Source organism: Octodon degus, unplaced genomic scaffold (assembly GCF_000260255.1).
Source record: "Octodon degus isolate 3935 unplaced genomic scaffold, OctDeg1.0 scaffold00313, whole genome shotgun sequence".
Lineage (NCBI taxonomy): Eukaryota > Metazoa > Chordata > Mammalia > Rodentia > Octodontidae > Octodon > Octodon degus.
This window is the reverse complement of record NW_004524889.1, coordinates 891,272-912,517: the sequence shown is the minus strand read 5'-3', so window position 1 is coordinate 912,517 and position 21,246 is coordinate 891,272. Positions and strand designations below refer to the sequence as shown.

At 36.0% G+C, this 21,246-nt stretch overlaps 1 protein-coding gene across 1 annotated transcript in view; it reads right to left on the bottom strand.

Moving 5' to 3' along the window:
- The window catches only part of Cfap47 (cilia and flagella associated protein 47), a 529,200-nt gene that overhangs the window by 254,370 nt on the left and 253,584 nt on the right, over positions 1–21,246 (bottom strand). The window contains exons 44-48 of the mRNA XM_023707817.1: positions 20,766–20,992; positions 18,951–19,116; positions 18,379–18,416; positions 2,075–2,105; positions 2–177 (exon numbers count right to left, since the gene is read on the bottom strand). Of these exons, the coding sequence (XP_023563585.1) occupies positions 2–177; positions 2,075–2,105; positions 18,379–18,416; positions 18,951–19,116; positions 20,766–20,992 (638 nt within the window). The remainder of the gene's footprint in view (position 1; positions 178–2,074; positions 2,106–18,378; positions 18,417–18,950; positions 19,117–20,765; positions 20,993–21,246) is intronic.

The window sequence follows — 21,246 nt, the reverse complement described above, 5'->3', positions numbered from 1 at the left end:
CAAATGGAATTTTCTGGATACTAGGTTCAAATGCTGGTGTCTCAAATTCAAATGTTAGCTCTGGTACTCCTCGATTTACCACACCTTCAACACAATAGACACGCACATCATAGCTTGATTTCAACAAAATTTTACAAGGGTAGCGTCCAGGACTAAGTGGAAAAAATTTCAATGGAACTGTAATAAATTCTTCTTCATCTGTTAAAATAATTAAAACCAAATAGATTACTCTTTTTAAATGTCATAAATCCTAAAATTCACTGTGGCAAGCGATATTAAATATTATAGTACTGCATTACATCTTATAATGTAGAATATACTAGGTTTCACTGAAGTTATGCATCACACCCCAATCTCTAGGGCCAATTACACAAGTTTATTTATGAGAGACTATAGCTTGCATAGGCTGGAGGAAGGCCTGCTTGGTAAACGCATTCCAGCCCCATGTATGTTGAGGTGGATACTACTGCCTCGCTGCCGTCTTATCAAGAACACCTCTTCATATTGGTTGACAGTTCAGAATAAGAGGACTGGCTGGAAGATTGTTTCAGGGCTTTTCAATTCAGTCCAAAATTAATACACATTATATTTAATTGACAGATACAGACATGGGGAACATGTATAAAAGGGAGATAATAAATGAAGTAGATGTTTGAACGATCTAGTGTATTACTATCTCACATTTCTATGACTGAGGAATGTTCGATCATACACCAATCAAAATAACTTTTTCACATATTCAGCAGATAAAAATACTCATTTCCCAATGATCACTGTATCTATAAGCGAAAGTCAAAGACATTCTCATGCATACATTTCCAATTCATGAAGTGTTAACATGCAAGAATAAAAAATGCAAGCTAATCTCTCTTACAAGTTTTATAAAGGAACCTAATATAGAAGAGGAATTCATAAAACTGGCAGTTCTACATTTGAAGATTTATTAATAATGCAATGTTTCTTTTTCTTAAAAATAAAATAATCTAACAATCATATACAGAATATATGTAAAATATTATATTATATTAGATATTATGATCAAAATCCATTTCTGGATAAAGATATTTATCTGAAAAATCTACATCCCCTTATATATAAATGATTTGATGTGTAGAAATTTGAAAATTTCACTGACTACATACTGCCACGAGGTTTATCTTCTCATTGACACAAGTTTTCTCAGTCCTAGTTCTCTAGTACATAGATGCCATTCACAGCTGGATTGACTCAGATCCCTGTCAATCAGGTTGTCAATTACACCCCTAGGACACCTAATGGGAGATGCCATAGACCCAGCCCAACATTTTAAATTCTTAAACCCAACACATTCAGTGGTATTGCTACTTTTTTCCTGCTGGCACAAGCTTGCTCACTATAAGCCAAATTAAACTTGATTAAACTTTGCTAATCTTTCTTTACCATCAAATACCATGTTCAGTTCTTGTTTTTTAATAACTTTATTGAAAAACAAATAGCAATGTGATAGTTTCAAAACTGATTAGCAGCAGAGTTTCAATAATTAATACATTGCATATTGTTGTCTTCTTAGTGGTTATTCATAGTACAAGATGCAGACATGATACCCTATCCGCAAACACTATTAGTACAAATCTTTCTATTCATTGTTGCTCACTGAACACCAAAACCTAGAAACCTTCCTGTGACCCTATCATCCATGCCAACAGAAGCATCTGGTATGCAAATAAAATGGCACGCATGTGACCCTTTCTAATTCATAAATGTCATCTGTGGCCAAAAATTTGGAATACCATCACAGCCAAACTAAGTATACTAGTTACAGGGAAAACTAATCTTATTAAATTTGACCAAGTTTTGGAGGGCCATAATGATTTTCTCTCTCCCTGTTCAATGATGAGACAGTTATAATAAGATCTACTACACTCAAGATTTTTTTTTTTTTAATTTTCTGACAGGGTCTACAGGGTCTCACTACATAGACCAGGTTCTTAGTGATCCTCCTGTGTTTGGCCTCCCAAGAGCTAGGTCTACAGGTGCACGTCCAATCTCAATCGCAGTCTCAGTGTGCCCCAGGGGCAGGACTAGCACAGCATGCCAGGGATTGAACCCCAGCTGCTGCGCTCTCCCTAAGCATGTACTTTAATCTATTGAGCTACTTGTAGGGCCTTCAAGATGTTTTGTTTGTAAAATTTTGCTTTATGTAGTTTGAGAAATTATAGCCAGAATAAAAAGTCTTCTCTATTTATTCTGATTTTAGTATCTAATCCACCTAATAAACATATAAAATAGGCCCTTGGATACTTAATCTGGTAAGTTTTTTTCTGATATGATAAAGCCACATTTTACTTTCCATTGTTAAAGTATCTACTTCTACAGTTTATTTTATATCTATTATATGAAAAAAGAGTAAAGCATCCTAATGGGGTTAACTTGTCCTTTGCAAATTGTCCTTTACAACATTGTTTCTTTTCTCTTCACTTTTGCCAGCATTCAAAGTTCTGAAGAAATTTCACACCTAAATGATTAAGATATTAACTGCTAGTCAGATATTTTAGGAAAAAAGGAACAAATAACACAGTTGTCATAAGAACTCATGATTAGTAATCTTTCTTTAAATTTACAAAACATGAAACATCTAGTGACCTGAAGAAAACATCTGACTGTGGGTCAAATAAACAGACCCCTGCAGAATTAACAATTAGCACATACCCCACAGTGGCTAAAAATAAACTTACTTAAATTTCCCTTTTCAAAAAATTAAATGTATGGCTTTATTATGACCCTTATAACATGCAAAAATAATCTGAATGACATGCAAAACAATATTTTCTGGAGGAAATTAGAAAATTAAAGGATGCGATTTGGTGATATTAAAATAGTATTAACTTCTTTTTATTTTTATTAATACATGTTTGCAGCACATGATTAGTACGTCCATCCCCAAAAGATGAGGAGTTTGCAATCTTCTTTCTCTGCTCCATCTTTTATCTCCCTCCATCTCTTGATCCCCTTCCCCTTGCAAAATATATTTATGTAAACTTTGCACTCAATGGCTAGTTCTGAAGGTACTTAGAACATAGCCTGATCCTCATAATAAAGTTGTTTCTCTAACACTCCCTTGCCTCTGAAGTAGTGAATTGCTGGAATGCAGAGATCAGACTGAAGTTTTTGTACTTAAACAACATAATTGTTTACTTTAACATCATTTTTTAATGTTTAGCACATCCTTTCTGTAACATTTGTCATTTTTTTTTTTTTTTTTTTTTTTTTTTTTTGTGAAACCGGGGATTGAACACAGGCCCTTGCAGTTGCCAGGGAAGCACTTATTCCACTGAGCAATCTCCCCAGACCCTGTCTTTTTTATTGTTTTTTATTCCTTCATTTATTGTTTTTTATTAATTTATCAGTGAATATTTATTTTTTTGTGAAAATGAGAATATATTTCAAAATTAAATGGTACAGTTTTAAATAGACCATAGGTCCAAAAGTTAAACATACTTTCTATTTAATTTAGCATTTCATTGCTTGGTTTTAATCTTGGATAAACAAAACTATAAAATTATAGAAAGACTTATGCATTAATGTTCACAGTAGCTTTATTTCTGATATCTATACTATAAATAGAAATGTCCTTGGGTAAATTAACCCCTAAGTTGCAGGTGTATTTTATTATTTATTTATTTATTTGCCATAATTTTATTGATAAACAAATAGCAATGAGATAGTTTCAAATCAAATCGGTAGGACAGTTTCAACAATTAACACATTGCATACATTCTTCTTAGTAGTTAATTGCTGTACCAGATGCGGACTTGATATCCTATTTACAAACACCATTAGAACAAATCCCTCTATTCATTAAGAGAATGTAACTATATATCTATCCTAACCACTTTGAATACACAGATACAAAATGGACATTCATCTGTATCCCCTTTTCTTCTTAAGTTCCATCATTTAAATATTATAGGTGTGTAAACTCAGCAAAATATTCTAAAACAGTCCAGTAGCCCATAATAGTATTGGGTCTTATACTGATACCTGTGAACTAAGCTACTGCACTGCAGATGGTAATTTGTAATAGCAGTTTCATGCTTGGAGTGCCTGTCATTATGGTCTTCTGAATATGGGCTGCTTGTCATGACATGCCAGTTACTGCTATGATGTCTCTCAGGTAGATGGTTGTTCAAGAAGAAGGGGGTGGCGAAGGAAAGCAAGAGAAGGAAAAGGAATATTGTGGGACTGTCCTGCTTCAAGGTTGTATATGGTGAGATTTTTGGACTTATATGCAAACATGAGAAGTATATAATTCTTTATGTCTATTTTTAAAATATATTCTAATTTGTAAATGTTTTTTTTATCATATTCTGTAGGGAGTTAGAGTTCAACATATCAATACTTGATGAAAAATACCTGTTCCATATTACACCTAAGATGTTTGATATGCAGACAGAGAGTGAGGTTAAGCTTAACAGCCTAAGTTGTTCAATAATAACAACAAGCTTGTCTTCTGGATGATTAACAACCTAAGTTTGCAGACCAAAATTTGAGAGAAAGGAGGGCTGCAAGGAAAGCCAACATTTTGGCCCCAGCCTTCTAAGGTCAATTAAGACTCAGGACATATGAGAACTTGTACTGTAACATCATGTAACTCAGTAGTGTCCCAAATTTTCTGATCAAGGAGATTATGTAGCCAAAGAGGAAAGTGATCGATAATGTAGAGTGTGCCTAAGGAGAGTCACATGGAGAGAAAACATTCTCTCAAGCTTTCACAGAGAACACTTTGGCCAAGCAATGGCCGTGACTCATCCACATGGCTGACATTGACAAAGGTTCTACAATCTGAGGTACAGGATCTCAAAATAATTCCTGAGGGGATTTCACTGATCTTATCAGACCCCAAAGCTACAACTCTTGTTGCATAGGTCCTTCTTTACCTTGGTCTTAACCATCCAGCAGAAAAGTATAAAAACAAAATATAAGAAATAAAGCCATGCTGTTATGTTGAGCTGTGGGGGACTCAGGTCAACAATTTCTGTCATTGCCAGTTAAGCAGAAGACCCTGTCTTATTTTATTAGATTCATCAAGATTTTTAAAATTTTGCCTCAATCAGGTTTAGAAATTATGCATTTTATCTCTCTATATTTTTGTTGCCCCAATTTTTCATCATCCATAGTTCACGTAAAATATCTTAAAGTAATTTAAATTTGTTTCCCCGAAAATACAAAATTTTTCATTCCTAAAATGACAACAGCCTGTTCCTTATAAAGCTGTCTAGTAGTTATGCTTGTATTTTTTTTCATTTAGGGTTATATTTTATTTTTATAATAATTTTATTGAGAAAGAAGTAGCAATGAAATAATTTTAAAACAGGTAAGTAGGACAATTACAATAATTAATACATTGCATATATTGTTGTCTTTGCAGTAGTTATTCATAGTACAAGATGCAAACATACCTTGTTAAGCACTATTACTTCAAAATTTTCTTCTCATTCAACTAAGAGAAAGTAGCCATATATCTATGCCATCTTGTATATATAGATATATAAATTTTTTTCACTACAAAATGGTCCTTCATTTATATCCCCCTTTTTTGTTTACTTTTGTCAGAGATGGGCATTCCGTTGTCCTGCTACAATATTGTATATGGTTACATTTCTAAATTTCTGAATAAAAATTTGTGATTGTTTATTTCTTTTCTTTTACTTTTTTTTTCACATTCTGTATGGATGTAAAGTTTAGCACATCAATGACTGATGGAAAATACCTGTTCCGTGTTATGTCTAAGGTATTTGATATTCAGACAGATGCTGATATTAAGCTCAACAGCTTGTGTTTTAGGGTAATGATATCACTAAGCTTCTCTTCTGGTGGGTTAACAACTCAAGCTTGCAGACAAAAAATTAAAAGAAGGGCTACAAGTATAGCCAACATTTTGGCCCTAGCCCTTCAAGGTCAGTCAGGACTGGACTCAGTACATAAGAGAACCTGTACTGTAACATCCCATAATTCAGTGGTAGCCCAAATTTTCAGATCAAGGAGATTATGGGGCCACAGATGAAAGTGATCAACGATGTAGAGTGTGCCTAAGGAGAATCACCTAGGAGAGAAATCATTCTCTCAGGCTTTTACAGAGAGCAAATCAGTCAAGCAATGGCCATGAGTCATCCACACAGCTGACACTGATAAAGGATCTACAAACTACTCTACAAGGTTTCAGAGTAAATCCTGAGGGGATTTGACTGACCTGGTGAGATACAGAAGCTACATTTTTTGTTATACAGGTCTTGCTTTGTCTTGGCCTTAACCATCCAGCAAAAAAAGTATAAAAACAAGGTATGAAAAGTAAAGCCATATTAATATTCTTAGCTGTAAAAGGCTCAAGTCAACAACTTCTGACATTGCCAGTCATGTGGATAACCCACTACTATTATAGCCTACGGGCCTATATTGGATCACTTTAATGAATTCATGCACCCACAATATATGAGTTTATATTTCTAACATGTGAATTGTTCTTCTTTTGCAGCCAATAATCATGAGCTTCATACAAATTTATAATTGTTTTTCTAACTATTGTGTTTGGCTGCTAAATACTTTATTCCAAAATTCAATTTCTTTCAACCATAAGTAAATCTTTCACTTAATATGTAAGTCTCAATTTCCTTGTTCTATTCAAAATGTTTTTATTTTATCCTTATTTTTGAATTATAGTGTAATTGACAAGTGCCTTTTCTAAACTTGCTCAGAACTGAGACACAAATCACCACCTTTACCTGTCCACAGACTAGCTCCTTGGTGGTAAGGCTATGACCCTAAGGCACATGTTCCAATGTACAAGCTTCTGCATTGACAAGTAACCACATCCTCCCAGCATTGCCCTCTCAGCTGAAAACTATGTTAGCAGGCTTAATTGCAGCATTGGCACTTTGTGATTGTGAGTGGGATTTGGGTTGAAGTTTGGGCAGTCCATCTCTCAAAGTTTTGCCATCTCTGGACTAGATCAATGGATAGAATACGCAGATGCAGGCACCAGGATGTCAAAGACCAATTTTATTTTCACAGGCATGAAAGGAGGAAGTCCAGTTTCAGGAAGCAAAGAGAGAAGCCTGGACAAGTCTATTATCTCACTGTGTTCCTTCCCCAGTGCTGTCTTTTGTTAAAAAAATCCCTGACACACTTGTACAAAGTGAGATGATTTCAGTGCAGTGGGCCCCTCTATCTCCTGGGAACTAAGTTTCCATAAAGAATTTTTTTTTCTGTCCATAAATAGTCTTCTTTTATTATAGGCAGCTAATTTAAAAATAAATTAACATTTAGTCAGAGAAAATTAAAGATGTCAGAATTATATCTGGATGTGCAACCGAACAAGCCAAGGCCTCAAGATAGTCACAATGGTCAGACATGCATACTTGTCGAAGTGATACACAGAACTGATATTAGTACCACCTAGACCATTAAGTCTAAATATGTATGGGACAACCAGGTAGGTGACCAGAATACCTAGATGAATTATCTTCCTAACATGTTTCTATTTTTATTTATTTATTTATTGCATAACTGGGCATTGAACTCAGGCCCTTCTGCTTGCCACAGAAGCGCTTATTGTACTGAGCTATCTCCTTGGCCCCAACATGTTCCTACTTTAGAAGTCATAGAGAAACCAAGGTTAATGATGTCAGCCATATACTCTTCCTCTGTGCCTTTAGTCCCTATTATATCAATATTAGCTAAGTGACTGTACTTGTAATCTTATTGCTTGATTATAGTTTGACTCATGTTGTAGCTACATTGTGACTGTACTGTATACATCACCACTGAAAAGAATGTCTATGGTAATCCATGTGGGACTCCCTCTGTCCCTCGAGAGCTATCTCTCAATAAAGCTTTCCTACTCTTAATATTCCTCGTCCATTGTAACTCATTCTTTGAATTCAAGGGACATATACACTGAACATCTGATATCTAGTAGGTTGGGAGTTATATTTCCTTTATACCATGTTGTTTTGTTCACTAACTAGAAAGGGAATCTGAGTTTTTGGAACTAAGTAACCAGTAACAGTAGTTTAGTGAGGTATACAATTATACAATGACAGAACCTCCCCTAGATTCCCTGTGTGGGAGAGCTTCTGGCTACCCTGCCCTGACAGGAACAGCCCGGTCCAAGCCCAGGCACAGCGTGGGTGAGACCCTCTTCTGCCCCCATAGGAAGTGCCCCCTCAACACTCTGCAGTCCCTCACAGTCCAGAACAGTGAGTGAGAACTTCTGCCATGTTCTCTGAACCCCCAGATACAGCCCTAGCCTAGGCGCAGTGAGTGTGTGGGAGAGCTTCCAGCTACTCCCTACTCCATCTTCCCTTCAGACTCAGCTCAGGTCTGGCATACAGGCCTGGGGTAAAATCCTGCAGCTGAAATCCCTGCAGAGAGAGTAGGGGACAGAACCACCAAGCTAGTCCAGGAGAAGAACATCTTGCCAGAGGGGTACAACAGGTTCACTCCCAAGGGCAGCAGGAGGAAGGAGCTGAGCACAGCAGCCAGACCCAAGCCAGGCACAGCTGGATAAATCCAAACTTTGTTGATCTGCACCTGAATTTCAGTAAGTGCCAAGGTTATAACTGCACAAAAGCTCTACAACAAAGGTCAGAAGACAGTGCTATACAAAATGACAATGGGAAGGAGCAAAATGCAATCTCAGAGCCCAGGCCCACCCATAACAAGTTCAGAGGACAATAACACTGAACAAATTGTGAATCACACAGCTGAAATCAATGAATCAACAGCTTCTCAAGTAAAGAAAAAACTGGAGAAAGACATAGAGGAACTCAGATTGGAGATTAAAAAAGAAATCCCTGAATTAATAGCATTTGCAGTAAAGAATCAAATGCAGAAACATATGGAGAAAACCTAATGCCCACCCAGAGCAAGTGGAGAGGACACTAGCTCAGCTGAAATGCATGAATTAATAGCATCGGAAGTAAATAAGCAGCAGCAGAAAAGTATACAGGAACTCAGAGTGTAAATAATTTCTGAAATAAAAAAGAACTATTCACTGATCTCATAGCATCTGAAATAAATAATCAAATACAGAAACATAGGGAGAAAACCAATCTGAAAAAAAAAACTCTTCAGTAAAATAATTAATAACTGCTTCTAAAGAAAACATGGATAAAAAATAATAGAGATTAGAAAAATGACAAATTCCTTGAATGAGCAATACAGGAAAGAAATAGATCACATGAAGCAGAGTCAAAGATATATAGAGGAACGTAAAATCTCAATTGCAAGCTTGCAAAACCATTTTGCTTGAGAAAGTGAAGACTGTTTCAGATCTTGAAGACACTGGTGCACCTAGTGAAAAGGAAACAAATGATCTCTTAAAAATAACTAGGATGCAATAAAAAATAATTCATCATTTGCAAGACGATGAACAAAGATGAACAATGTGAGACTAATACTTATCAATGAGAAAGAAGGAGTCAATACAAAGGACATTAAAAAATATGAGCAGAAGAAATAGCAGAAAACTTCCCAAATATGAGGAAACAATCTGACATTCAGGTAACTGAAGCATACAGAATGCCAAGTAACCTCAACCCAATGAAAAACACACCGAGACATATAATAGTCAAGATCCCAGAAATTCAGCACAAGAATAACATGCTGAAAGTCGCTGGAGAAAAGAAGCACATCACATTCAAAGGAAAACCCATCAGAATTATGGCTGACTTCTCCATAATTCTACACTCTTTTGACTGCTAATACTATTCTTGATAATTTTGCTTGAGTAAAATTTTTGTTTATAGATAATCTGTCATGTTACTTATCCTCTGCTCATCACTATTCTATTGTTTCAATGTAGCTTCTATAGCACTGCAAAATATATTTCTGCCTTTTTCTCCTTTTCTCAAAGAAATAGAAAAAATTTATTCTTCCCAAGTTCTCACTTTTACACGATCTTATTCCCCTTTCCTTCTAGAGTGAACTCTTAGAGTTAAATGTGGAAGTATTTCAATATATACCCTTTAGTCCAATTTTCTACATGAGGCACAGTATTTTTGTGTCTCATAGAGCATACACAGGGACTCTACCAGTTGAAATATGCTCACCCATCATCACAGAGAAACAGGTCATAGAACACTTAGGTCACAAGCACTCCCTCAAGGATATGTCAGTTTATATATCCTTGGATGCAGATCTATATTGATGCATTCATCAGGTTAATACCTGTCTGCTGAGGACATGTTAGCAGGTTATAGATGAGTGCATATCGATCTGATATTTCTTTGGCTCATCCCCTAAAAGCCTGCCAAAAAATTCTATCCTGTAAGAGATTCCTTCTCTATTCTGGTCACACAAAGAGGTCCTTCTCAGGTTTAACAATAATCCTGCTTGGACTATTGGGTTCACATTCCTGTTTGTCTTTCCTCTTCAATATCCACTGGCAATTTTCTAATAATCCAAGAGAAAACTTTCACCATTGAAAATCACTTTCTTTTCTACTTAGATGCTAACCTTTTGTCCCATCAATAACAACCCCTCTAACTCACTTGGGTGTTTCTCCTTTGCTGATATCAGCATGGCCAGAAAAATCTCACACATTCTTAACACACTGATGTTCCCCTACACATTCCCTATAGTTTAGTCAATTTAAGTTCAAGGATGTTTTTATCCTTGGAGGATGAAAAACAAAAGTGTTTAACAGAGAAATACAGTCAAAAAGAGGCAAAGAAATATAAGGTGGTGGATATTGACCACCTTCAAAAGCATCTCACCTAAGTCCATTCATCAGAATCTTATTCTTAAACTTTTAAGTGTCAAAAGCTTTAGAATGAAGAAGCAGATTCCTTGTTTTTTGATAGGCATAAATAATAATTTTTTTGGGGGGAAAAAGCAGATCGTGGTATTAAACTGTTTTGTCTTTATACTTAAATTATATTTTAATAGGTCTTGAGCCTGTAGAGGCCATTAAATTTGTTTTTCAATCTGGCCACATCAGCTCAGTAATTAGTGGCAATTCCTCATAGGATTTATGTAAATGGCTAGCTGCTATCTTTCCTTTCCACTGCTGTTTAATTTTTGAAATTCTCTTTGTGTTCATGGATCATTTAATGGAAAATTAAGAGGGCCTATGGAGGAGTCTTAGATTGCCAACATTTTAACTAAGAAGTTATCTTTTTTCCTACATAATCTTCTAAGAAGACAGAATTTCCCAAAGAGAAGAATTGAAATAACATTTCACTTTCTAATTAACCTCTCCTTGGGGAAGGAAGCAAGGGATTGCTGACAGTGAATTAACTCTGTGTTTTGCATTTTCATTTCTGAATACCATCAACTTTCTCTAATTATTTTGTATTAAGAGTAAACTGTGTTTGAAAAGAGTTGATTTTTAAGTTCTTGAGGATTGATTTACTAATTAGTTTGAATGAGCTGCTAGGAAGCCAATAAGCAGCATGTTGTCTAGGACTTAAACTAAGAGAAAAGGATTACAAAATTTCTGATTAAATGCTTCTCTAGGGTCAGGATATAGCTAAGCTTGGAGGTACACTGCCTGCCTGGCAAGCACAAGGTCCTGAGTTCAATTCAAAGTACCAAACAAACAAACAAGCCTCTCTAAATGAATTATTGCAGGGTACATGTCGTTTTCAGAGTACCTATCAAAACTATCAAAAAAAGATTTTTAGGGGGCCGGGGAGATAGCCCAGTGGAAAAAGCACTTCCCTGGCAAGCGCAAGGGCCTGAGTTCAATCCCTGGTTCCAAAAAAAAATTAAACTTCACATTTTATAAATTATTAATTCAATACCAATAGATAAAAGCTAAAAGTCAAAATGAGTTATTCATCAAACTGAAACTGGGAAAAATGGCCATAAGGATAAAACATGAGGAATTGCAGCTCTCCTAGGAAGGTAAAATAAAAAGATTACCCTATATTTATAATTTGTAACTATGTAGAACTTTGAGGGAGGACATTAACGTAGGGCAAGCTAGCTGGACAAGTGAGTGTGACCTATCAATGAAGAAGAACCAGGGCACATGCACAGAGTACAGGCTAAAAGCCCTGAGAAAGGACCCATGAGAAAGAATAATCTAAATTTCTAGCACAAAATAAAACAGATTTTGATGGGATGGCCTAGATCTGACATCAGGCTGAGGGATGAGGGTACAAAAGGCCCCTGCCGTTAACCTCCTGGCCACTGTGAGCTTCACATAATGCTCTGCTATCTCAAGAGCACACTCCTTTGCCTACCATTAATACATGTAAAACGTGGGAAGACCTCCTGAACTCCCTCCCTGTCATCTTCAGATTAGTAAATCAACCTCATCTTCTTCAAGTGACACAGAAATTCCATCAGAAGCTTAGCTCATAAGAGAAAGCCACTATTCATAACCCCCTCTTCTTACTACTCAGACAGTTTCAAATCCTAGTGGATACATATGGAGTGGAGTTTCTTATTTTTTCAAATCACAGATCATCCTGCCCTTAAGAGAACTCACAGGAAGTAAATGGAACTACCCAAGTACAGGTTTCTTTTTCAGTAGCAGGTATCCAGTGATGCAAAGAATGTTTAGGCCCATTTTCAGAAGATCCTGGTAGGTTCCAAGATGGATTCTAAACTTTAACCCTTGCCTTTCTCCTCTCATGGGAGATGTCTCTGTTGTTTTGACCACTTGTTGTACCCCAGATGAAAAACAAAGAACCCTATAAAAGGCTAAAAGATGTGCAGAAGAACAATATGCTGCAGTCAGAGAAGACAAAGGAGCCACTGCAGAGACATTACTGTCCCTCCAACAGAACCAAATATGGACTGCAATTCTAGAAATGGAATACCATGAGGTCTACCTGCTCTTTTTGGGAAAAAAAAAGATGCATTAAGAAGCCTGTTAATAGGGGCTGGGGAGATGGCTCAGTGGAATAAGTGCTTCCCTGGCAAGCGCAAGAGCCTGAGTTCAATCCCCGGTTCTGCCAAAAAAAAAAAAAAAAAAAAAAAAAGCCTGTTAATTATAAAATGAGAGAGGTACACATGGCAGAGGAAAACTCAGCTATGTTTAATAGCCAATTAGTGCACATTTTCTATAAATATACAAACATATATCCATCTTCCAATGAAGGACAGGCACTGTGACATTTTAAAAATCAATCAGGCTTAGATATTTAGCACAGGTTACAAAAATTTCAGATGGATTCTAATGTTCAAATATCTGATTAAAATCTGTCTAGTTTTTTTTTTCTCGTTGTATTTTATTGTTTTATACTACAAGGGTGGTAGGACAGTCTCCTTTGTATACCTCTTCAATTATGAACGGCATTAAAATTTTGGAATTTCAGTTTTATGCCCCCCCAAAAAAAATTCAGACTGTCCTGAGACCTCCCAAGCTGGCTTTTATGTATTCACTGATCTTGGTCTAGATGAGAATGCAAAGAAGAAAGTCAAAGAAAAAAGGCAGGCTAAAATTATGGCTGTTGCAATTACCTGTGCTTTACATACACAAGTCCTCCACGGGAAAACCTAAGACTAATAAGAAAAAGAGTAACTTCTTTAAACACAAGCAGACTGGACCCTGGACATGGGACTGTACTATGGCAACACCCTAGACCTGATGTGTGTGTCAGGTAGTCAGTGTGCCTTACTCTTGGCCCTGGAACACTGACTTTCACCTTATTCATGAGGATACAATCTCAGTCCACCTGCTGGTGTAAGATCCCTGTAGGACCATCTCTCTCTGATTCCAGGAGGCACAAATTGATTCTCAGTCTTACTCCTGAAAGATACTCTTTTCTATTCCACTCTACACAGATTCCCAGTTGTCTTTGAAAAGGGAAACTCCATTTCAAAAGCAAAAAACCCCACAATACCCTCAGACAATTCTCCCCTGTGGCTTTAGGAAGCCCTCTCCTTTTTGAATGGGCGCTGGGAAAGTAGTTAAAGAACATAAAGCTTGAATAGAGGAATAAACCACATCATGTCGATGGTATTCTAAGTATCCTCAAGTATTTTCTCTAGAGCTGATATAGCACTCAGATGTCTTCAGAGTTAGTCTTTTTCATGGAAATATCTTACTTTTCCATGTGTTGGGAAGGGCTTAAGGCTTGAATTGCTTCAGTCCAAGCTTCTCTGGCCTGGAGGATTTTTGTTGAGAAGTCTGCTGAGATTCTAACCAGGTTGTCTTTGTATGTTTCTGTTTTTATCTGGCTGCTTCTATTTATTTATTTTGCAAGGAAGCTGGATATCTGATAATAACAATACTGATCGTGAGGGATTTTTTCCATTATATTGATTGCAATCTTAAAAATCTTTCCTTACATTTGCATAATTTGTTTGTATAATTTCTGTAAACACATTAGGGAATCCATCTGTCCTATCTCCTAGTTTTTCTATAAGTCTGATTAACTTTAGTTCGGTCTTCTTGTTGTCAACTAGTAGCTGCTTGATACTGTTCTCTTATTTTAGTTTTTGCTTCTTTGAGCTCTTTATTTTAATTTACTATTTTGTCTTCAATATCAGACATTGTTTTCATGCAATGTATTTATTCTATATGGTTTCTTAGTTCAGGTATTTATTTTTTATTTCAGGTATTTCTGACACCTTTTTTTCCCTGACATCTTTTTGAAGATTCCATGTCCTTATTTAATCTGTCATTCAGATTTTGAACTATATCAGTTAGCTCAACAAGATTTTGTCCTTTTTTCTAAAATTCACTAAGGACATATTAAATGAATTTGCTGTAAAATTTTGGTTTACTTCCTTTTTGAACTCATCTATTTTCTTCAAATCTCCTATGAACTTTTTATAGATCTCTGTTACTTAACAAATTATTTTCTTCTTGCTCTGTGACCCCTTACTCTGCCTTGTAAGAGGTGGGTGTGTTTGGAAATTTTCTATGTCTTTGCCTCTATAATCTATGTGTATCTGCGGTTCTTGTTGTTTATTTGTTTGCTTTATTTAACACCATGTTACTTCAGTTCACAAATACTTCTACTTGTGACCAATTTGGTTCACAAATCATTTGCAAAAATTGCATTTTTGTTTACAACCTTTCTGTGAAAAGCATGATTATGTCCATATTTCCCCTAGGAACACAAACATGGTCATCTTTTCCAAAATTAAGTTACAAAATAAGATTGTTTCTGGAGGGGATTAGTACAGGTTTTGAACTAGCGCAGTGAGAACACTTTGTAGCTTACATGGAGTTTTTAGTAAGATGCTGAATCCCCTTAAATACTTTTAGTTCTGTGTGATCAATGCTAGTATTTGTCCCTTCCATTATTTACTGCATGTGATTTTTGGCTTTTCCTATGTTTTGTGAAAATCAACATTTCTGATTGTAACAGTAACCACACATTTCAGCCTTATAACACTGATTTGTGATATTCTGTGCAGTTAATCTTCCTCCTTTGGTTTTCTGCATATATACTCTAAAAGTTTATTATTGTGATTGCTCTTCAATGTGGTAGGTGCAGTGGTATAGGGAGCATGGGAGGTGGTCTGATGTAGAGCGTTAGTCACCAAGTGGAAGATTTGAAGGGGATAATAGTGGTAGATTAGAAGGAAAAGTTGATATGGGTCTAATTTTATTGTAGTACTTTCAGTATAGTTAAAGTATTAGTATTGAGAATTTTCAGAGGATATTTTGTGTGAGTAAGGTGAGATGTGGGAGAAGGGTGGCTTACTTTGTATTTTAGGGAAGTGATATGGTTGTTAGACTTGTTTATAGGGAGGGTAATAAAATAGGGATGATGTTCAAAAGCCCAAGGTGGAGAGAATCAGAGATCAATAATAGAGAACACAGGAATGACTGCGAAGGAGATAATTATAGGAAATTTAAATACTTGGGTGAGATATTTACGTTTTTTTTAAAAAAGAATAAACAAGGATGTTATTCATATACTTTCAAGAAGCCTGTTGTGCTAGCATACACCTGTAATAACCTCACTTGGGTGGATGAGGCAGGAGGGTTGATGTGATCTTGAGGCCAGTCTGAGGGCTAGAAAGTGAGTTTAAATTTAGCTTGAGCTGCACAGTGAAACCCTCTCTCAAATACACATGCTCTCTCTCTCTCTCTCTCTCTCTCTCTCTCTCTCTCTCTCTCTCTCTCTCTCTCTTCCAGAGTTTGAGTTTAAAGAAAACTAAATATAGAGCTGAGAAGAGGGAGAGGACCTAGACACTTATCAAATCGGACCTAATATAAAGATAAATATAATAAATTAAGAAACTAATAAAGACGAGAAAAGAAAAAAATGTAACAGAACCCTACATTACTAAATAAATCAAGAAATACAGGAAAAATTAAACCTCTAGTATGTCCCAATAAAAGACATAAATATTCCAATGAGACACTGCAAATGTGATTCCACTTAGCTTCTTTGGCACAGCCTGAGTGGTCACAATCCCATAACTCCTCTGATCTTGCTACTGTTATCCTTAAGCTAACTCAGACTAAGGACTTCCTTTTACCCTGTTGCAGGCATTCTTGCACTCTGATCCAGTCTGAGTTCTTGGTTTTGGAACTCTTGCTGTCCAGTCTGGGTATGATGGTGGATTCTACAGACAGATCTAGTAGTACACAACTATCCACTGAGGTAAAATTATTTCTATGCATATAAATCAGCTACACCAGTAAAATGCTATTATAGTGCTATTAACCAGGGCCAATCAAGAAATACTCGGTTATGATACCCTCTTTGGGGCCTTCCTTTGGCACAGAGAAGAAATTTATAGTTACAGCATAAGCATCATGACAGCTAAATCCTAGCCCACACTTAATGTGCACTAAATGTGATGGCTATCCAACAGTTATTGTGTAGAACCATCTATCTAAAGCTTAGATGCTTGGGAACCAGATAATGTCAGAGGGGGAAGAGAAAAAAAAATATTTCCTAAGTCATCTGCTATGTGATATGGAAAGGAGGAAATAGGAGGGGGCAAAGGATCCAAATGATGGGAAAGTATTGATTTGTTTAGAAGCAAATAACTGAGAAAGCTGGTTACAAAACTGTTAAAATAACTGAGGATGGAAAAGCAGTGTATGCCATAAATATCAGAGAATAAGTAAAAGGAAACAAATGAAAAGGGGACAAGAAAGAAACATTGAGAATAGAATACACAAAAGAACCCCACTAAAGAGATACAGATAAAAGTAGGAGGGATTTATAGGAACAAGTATGAGTTCCATTCCTCTATATAAACTATATTAGGAGGAAAAAAGGCAGGAGGAAGAGAAGCACACATACACAAACAAATAAGCTCATAAATGAAGACCAAAATAATAAAATAAAAGTGAAGGGGAAAATGCAAAGCAGGAAAATAGCAAAAAATAAAAATAAATAATACAATCAAATAATAATAAAAAAAGTTTTCTACTGTTTTAGATATATGTCTCTTTTCCTCAGCTTAGTGTTTAGGAATAGCGTTCAGGCCAGGATGTGTCTCTGCTCACGCTGCAAATCAAAGGTGGCAATCTGTGTGCACAATGGTGCTGGATGTCAAGATCTGCTCACAGTGAAAATAGTATACCAGTGAGAGCTTCAAATTCCTGTAACACATGCTGAACCAGGCCTCTAACCACAGGAGTTGAGTCTGTGATCTTCAGGCCCTGCCAGTCAGAAGGACTGCCCCTGGTCTGCTCTCCAACTGCTGACTATCTCCCATGACTTCCCTGCCTTCATCAACTCTGGGAAGTTGGATGGATGCAATGTGGTTTGGAGCCAAGAGGCTGTTGTGGGACCCAAGTTCAAACACTTTGCCCTTATCTATATGGATGTCCCTGCCAGGTCTTCTTCCATGATTGTGGCTGCCGTCATTGTACTGAGGACACTAACCAGCTTTTGACTGTGGAAAGCTGCTCTGGAAGCAGCATCCTATATTTGCCTTGCTGGTTCCAACTGCCTCTGATTCTTTATCACCAATGCAATTCTCCTGTCCTTCATCATCAGAAGAGTTTGTATCACTTTTCTTCCCAGCTGGCAGCTAGCCACCCACTATCAGCAGTACAATGCAATGTCTTCTCTGCAGTATGATTTATTTCTTCTGTAGTGCTTAATCCTCCTTTCTTTTGCTCACTCAATCCACTTGTATTTCTCAGGTAGCCTCCACTCACTCTGATTCCTCTCCAAGCTATAATTTACTAGCCTCAAGCCACCTTGTCCTTGAGAACCTGAGTTGCTGGTAGTTACTGTTTCAACATTTTAGGACTTGCGATATCCTAATTTTTTTTAGTGCAGAATCAGGCAGGTTTTGATAGGAAGGCCAAAGACTGATGACAGGGTGAGGGATTAGAGATGGCAAAGACCCCAGCCATTAACCTCATGGCCACTTTGATCTTCTCTCAGTGACCTGCTCTCAATCTTCCAAGTAAGTTTACTTTTTCCTCTATCTTTAGTAAGTAAAATACCTTTCTACCTTTTCAGGTGCATTGTGTAATTCTTTGTTCAGAACACCTAGAATTTTGAAATTATCTCTAAAAAGTGTTAAGAGCACCCAACAATTCAGTGACAGTTTCCCACCATTCTATGAAAAACACAAATCCATAGGAATATAACATCATATTAAGACCAAATTTATCAAAATTATAACTTAGAATTCATAATGGAAGAGTTATAGTACATTCCAGGAAGTCTTAGAGAAGAAATAATATTCCTATATTGATATAACAACTAGAAAGAAAGTAAATTTTTAAAATATGACTTTAAATATTTAAAAAACATTCAGTCATATTTTTCCATCTAACCACTTGTATTTAATAATATCAGTGCATCACTACTTATATCAATATGTAGCTGATAACATCATGATCACAGCAACAGGATAAAGAGGCACTATACGACCAATAGAAAACATATAAAGACCCTGTTTCACATAAAAAAAAATTCTGATAAATGACACATTATTCTCTCTTGGCATGCTTCTGTTATCAACCTTTCTGGATCAGTGCTAAATATTTCACTCAACACATTGTTGATCATCTATTGTACCTGAGGTATTAATTCCTTGAGATGTGGTTGATTGTTCACGAGTTTTTGGAATCTGACACATGTAGATATTAGCTGGGATAACAAAATGGTCTGGAAGGCTCAGTTCTGTTGTAAATAAAATGAACTTAGGCTTTTTCAATTTTGACATATGAAACAGCAAAAGAGCCTGAAAAGAAAAGATGATGATGAAATGTAAATTTTATCACATGCATTTACAAAACAAACTAGTGTTATCTACTAGACACCACACTGGGGAAAATGCCCAAAGGATTGATATATAGGTTAATGTTTGTTGATGTCATATTTTTAATGTTAAGGAAGGAATCATTTGTGTGAATAAGCAACAATTCTAGTAATGAATAACATTAAAAAAGTACTTCTCTCACCAAGTTGAAGTCTGTTCTTTGTCACTTTACCAACAAAATGCAGTTCTTATTATCAGTAGAAACTGAGCCTTTTTTGCACTAATGACAATTTGCTGAATACAAAATACTTTTAAGATGCAAACAATAATATTTTTAAGGCTTAGTTCTCTATGGCTGCTAAAATATGTTTCATATCTAGGTTTGATATATTTAGCTGAACCATTAGTCATAAAATGTGGGTTACAAAACAACTCCAGTGCATATGTTCTTTTACACACAATATTGTCCTTTTAAAATAAGACAGTGGCGATAAACGCAGCTGTCACTGTATAAATAAAGCAGGTTACATATGACACTTTTAATTTGTGAAGAAAAAGGGCAGGATGCACGTCATGCACATGTCAAATTATAGGCAACAATACATACAAAGTTTAATGATTTTCAACAATTTACAGTATGACAGGAGAAGGAAGTCAACACAAAATAAATCTAATACAATGTATAAGTTATTAAATGGAATAGTAAATATACAAAGTGTGCTGAGTTCTAGAGAGAAAGTTATAGGAAAAAGGAGAATGATAGAAAAATTATATATGTAAATACATCTAGGAAAAGGGTATCATGCATAAAATTCACCTCCTTTATCATTTTAAATAATTATTTTCAAAAGATACAATAATTAAAATTAACTTAAAAAGTTAAAGATAGAAACAGGGAGAGAGAACACTACCATAGGTTAAATGTTTGCAAAGGAAAATCATTGAAAATTTTTGGTGTAAAAGTACACTTGCTGATGAAAATATAGGAATTCCCAAATTCACTGTTGTAGGGAAGTAAGCATTTCAGTTAAATCTGAAAAGATTTATCATCTTCTTGGAAGAACAATAAGAATGTTTTAAATACAAAAGAATGTTTTAAATAAAGCAGATGTCAGTTTTAGACTTTAGTACTTTTAATTCAACTAGAATTTTATAAATTCTAGATCACCTTTAAAATATTATAATTGACTTTTAGAAGTATACAGATTGTGCTGAGTCTAGCATTGTGACAAGTCATTCACACAATGCCAATTTAGTTCAATTTATTTACATGACATTAAACCCTAAAATCTATCTATCTCTCTATCTATCTATCATCTATCTATCTATCTATCTATCTATCTATCTATCTATCTATCTATCTATCTATAATTTCCCAGAATATTCCAATGCACAGCCAGAATTGGTTACTGTGAATTAAGGACTACAGTGTAATGTGTGAAATTATATAATAGAATAAACTTTCAGATTTAATATTAAGTTATGTTAAAAAAAACACTACTGAGAAGTCTTCCTTAGGGAAAAGAATATTCATCATTATTTTGTGAAAATATTGCCAGGATCAAATGGATACAGTTCTGCATATTCTTAAGAGTTAGAAATGAATTACATCATCTGTTTTCCATTCCTACCTCAATCTTGGTTAGCCCTAGAAGGGCAACAGCCACACGGACGCTACTGCTCTCCAGAGTGCCTGTAATCATCCTTCGCTCATATTCAATAGTAGACATTTCCCGTTGTGCTGCAAAAGCCAAAGCCTTTTCCTTGGCTTCATTAGTCAATGGCACCTTAAGGTTCACATCTAAGGTTTCATGGAGTTCGCATTTGAAATACAAAACCGGATCATCCTTAATATTTTCTAGGGAAATCAAAAGCATTTCTTAATAAACAGAATATTTTTGCCTGCTATCCAGGATGAGGTTTGGAGGTTTAAGAGAGAAAACTGAAGTTATGGTCCTTCATCAAACAGAGTGTGAAGGGGCTGGTGAGATGGCTCAGTGGTCTAAAGTACCTACTTGGAACAAGCTTGGCAAAGCACAGGGACTGCGGTTCGATCCCCCAGCACCACATGCCAGCCAGCCCCGCCCCCTGGTGGGCTGAGCTGGCCACACA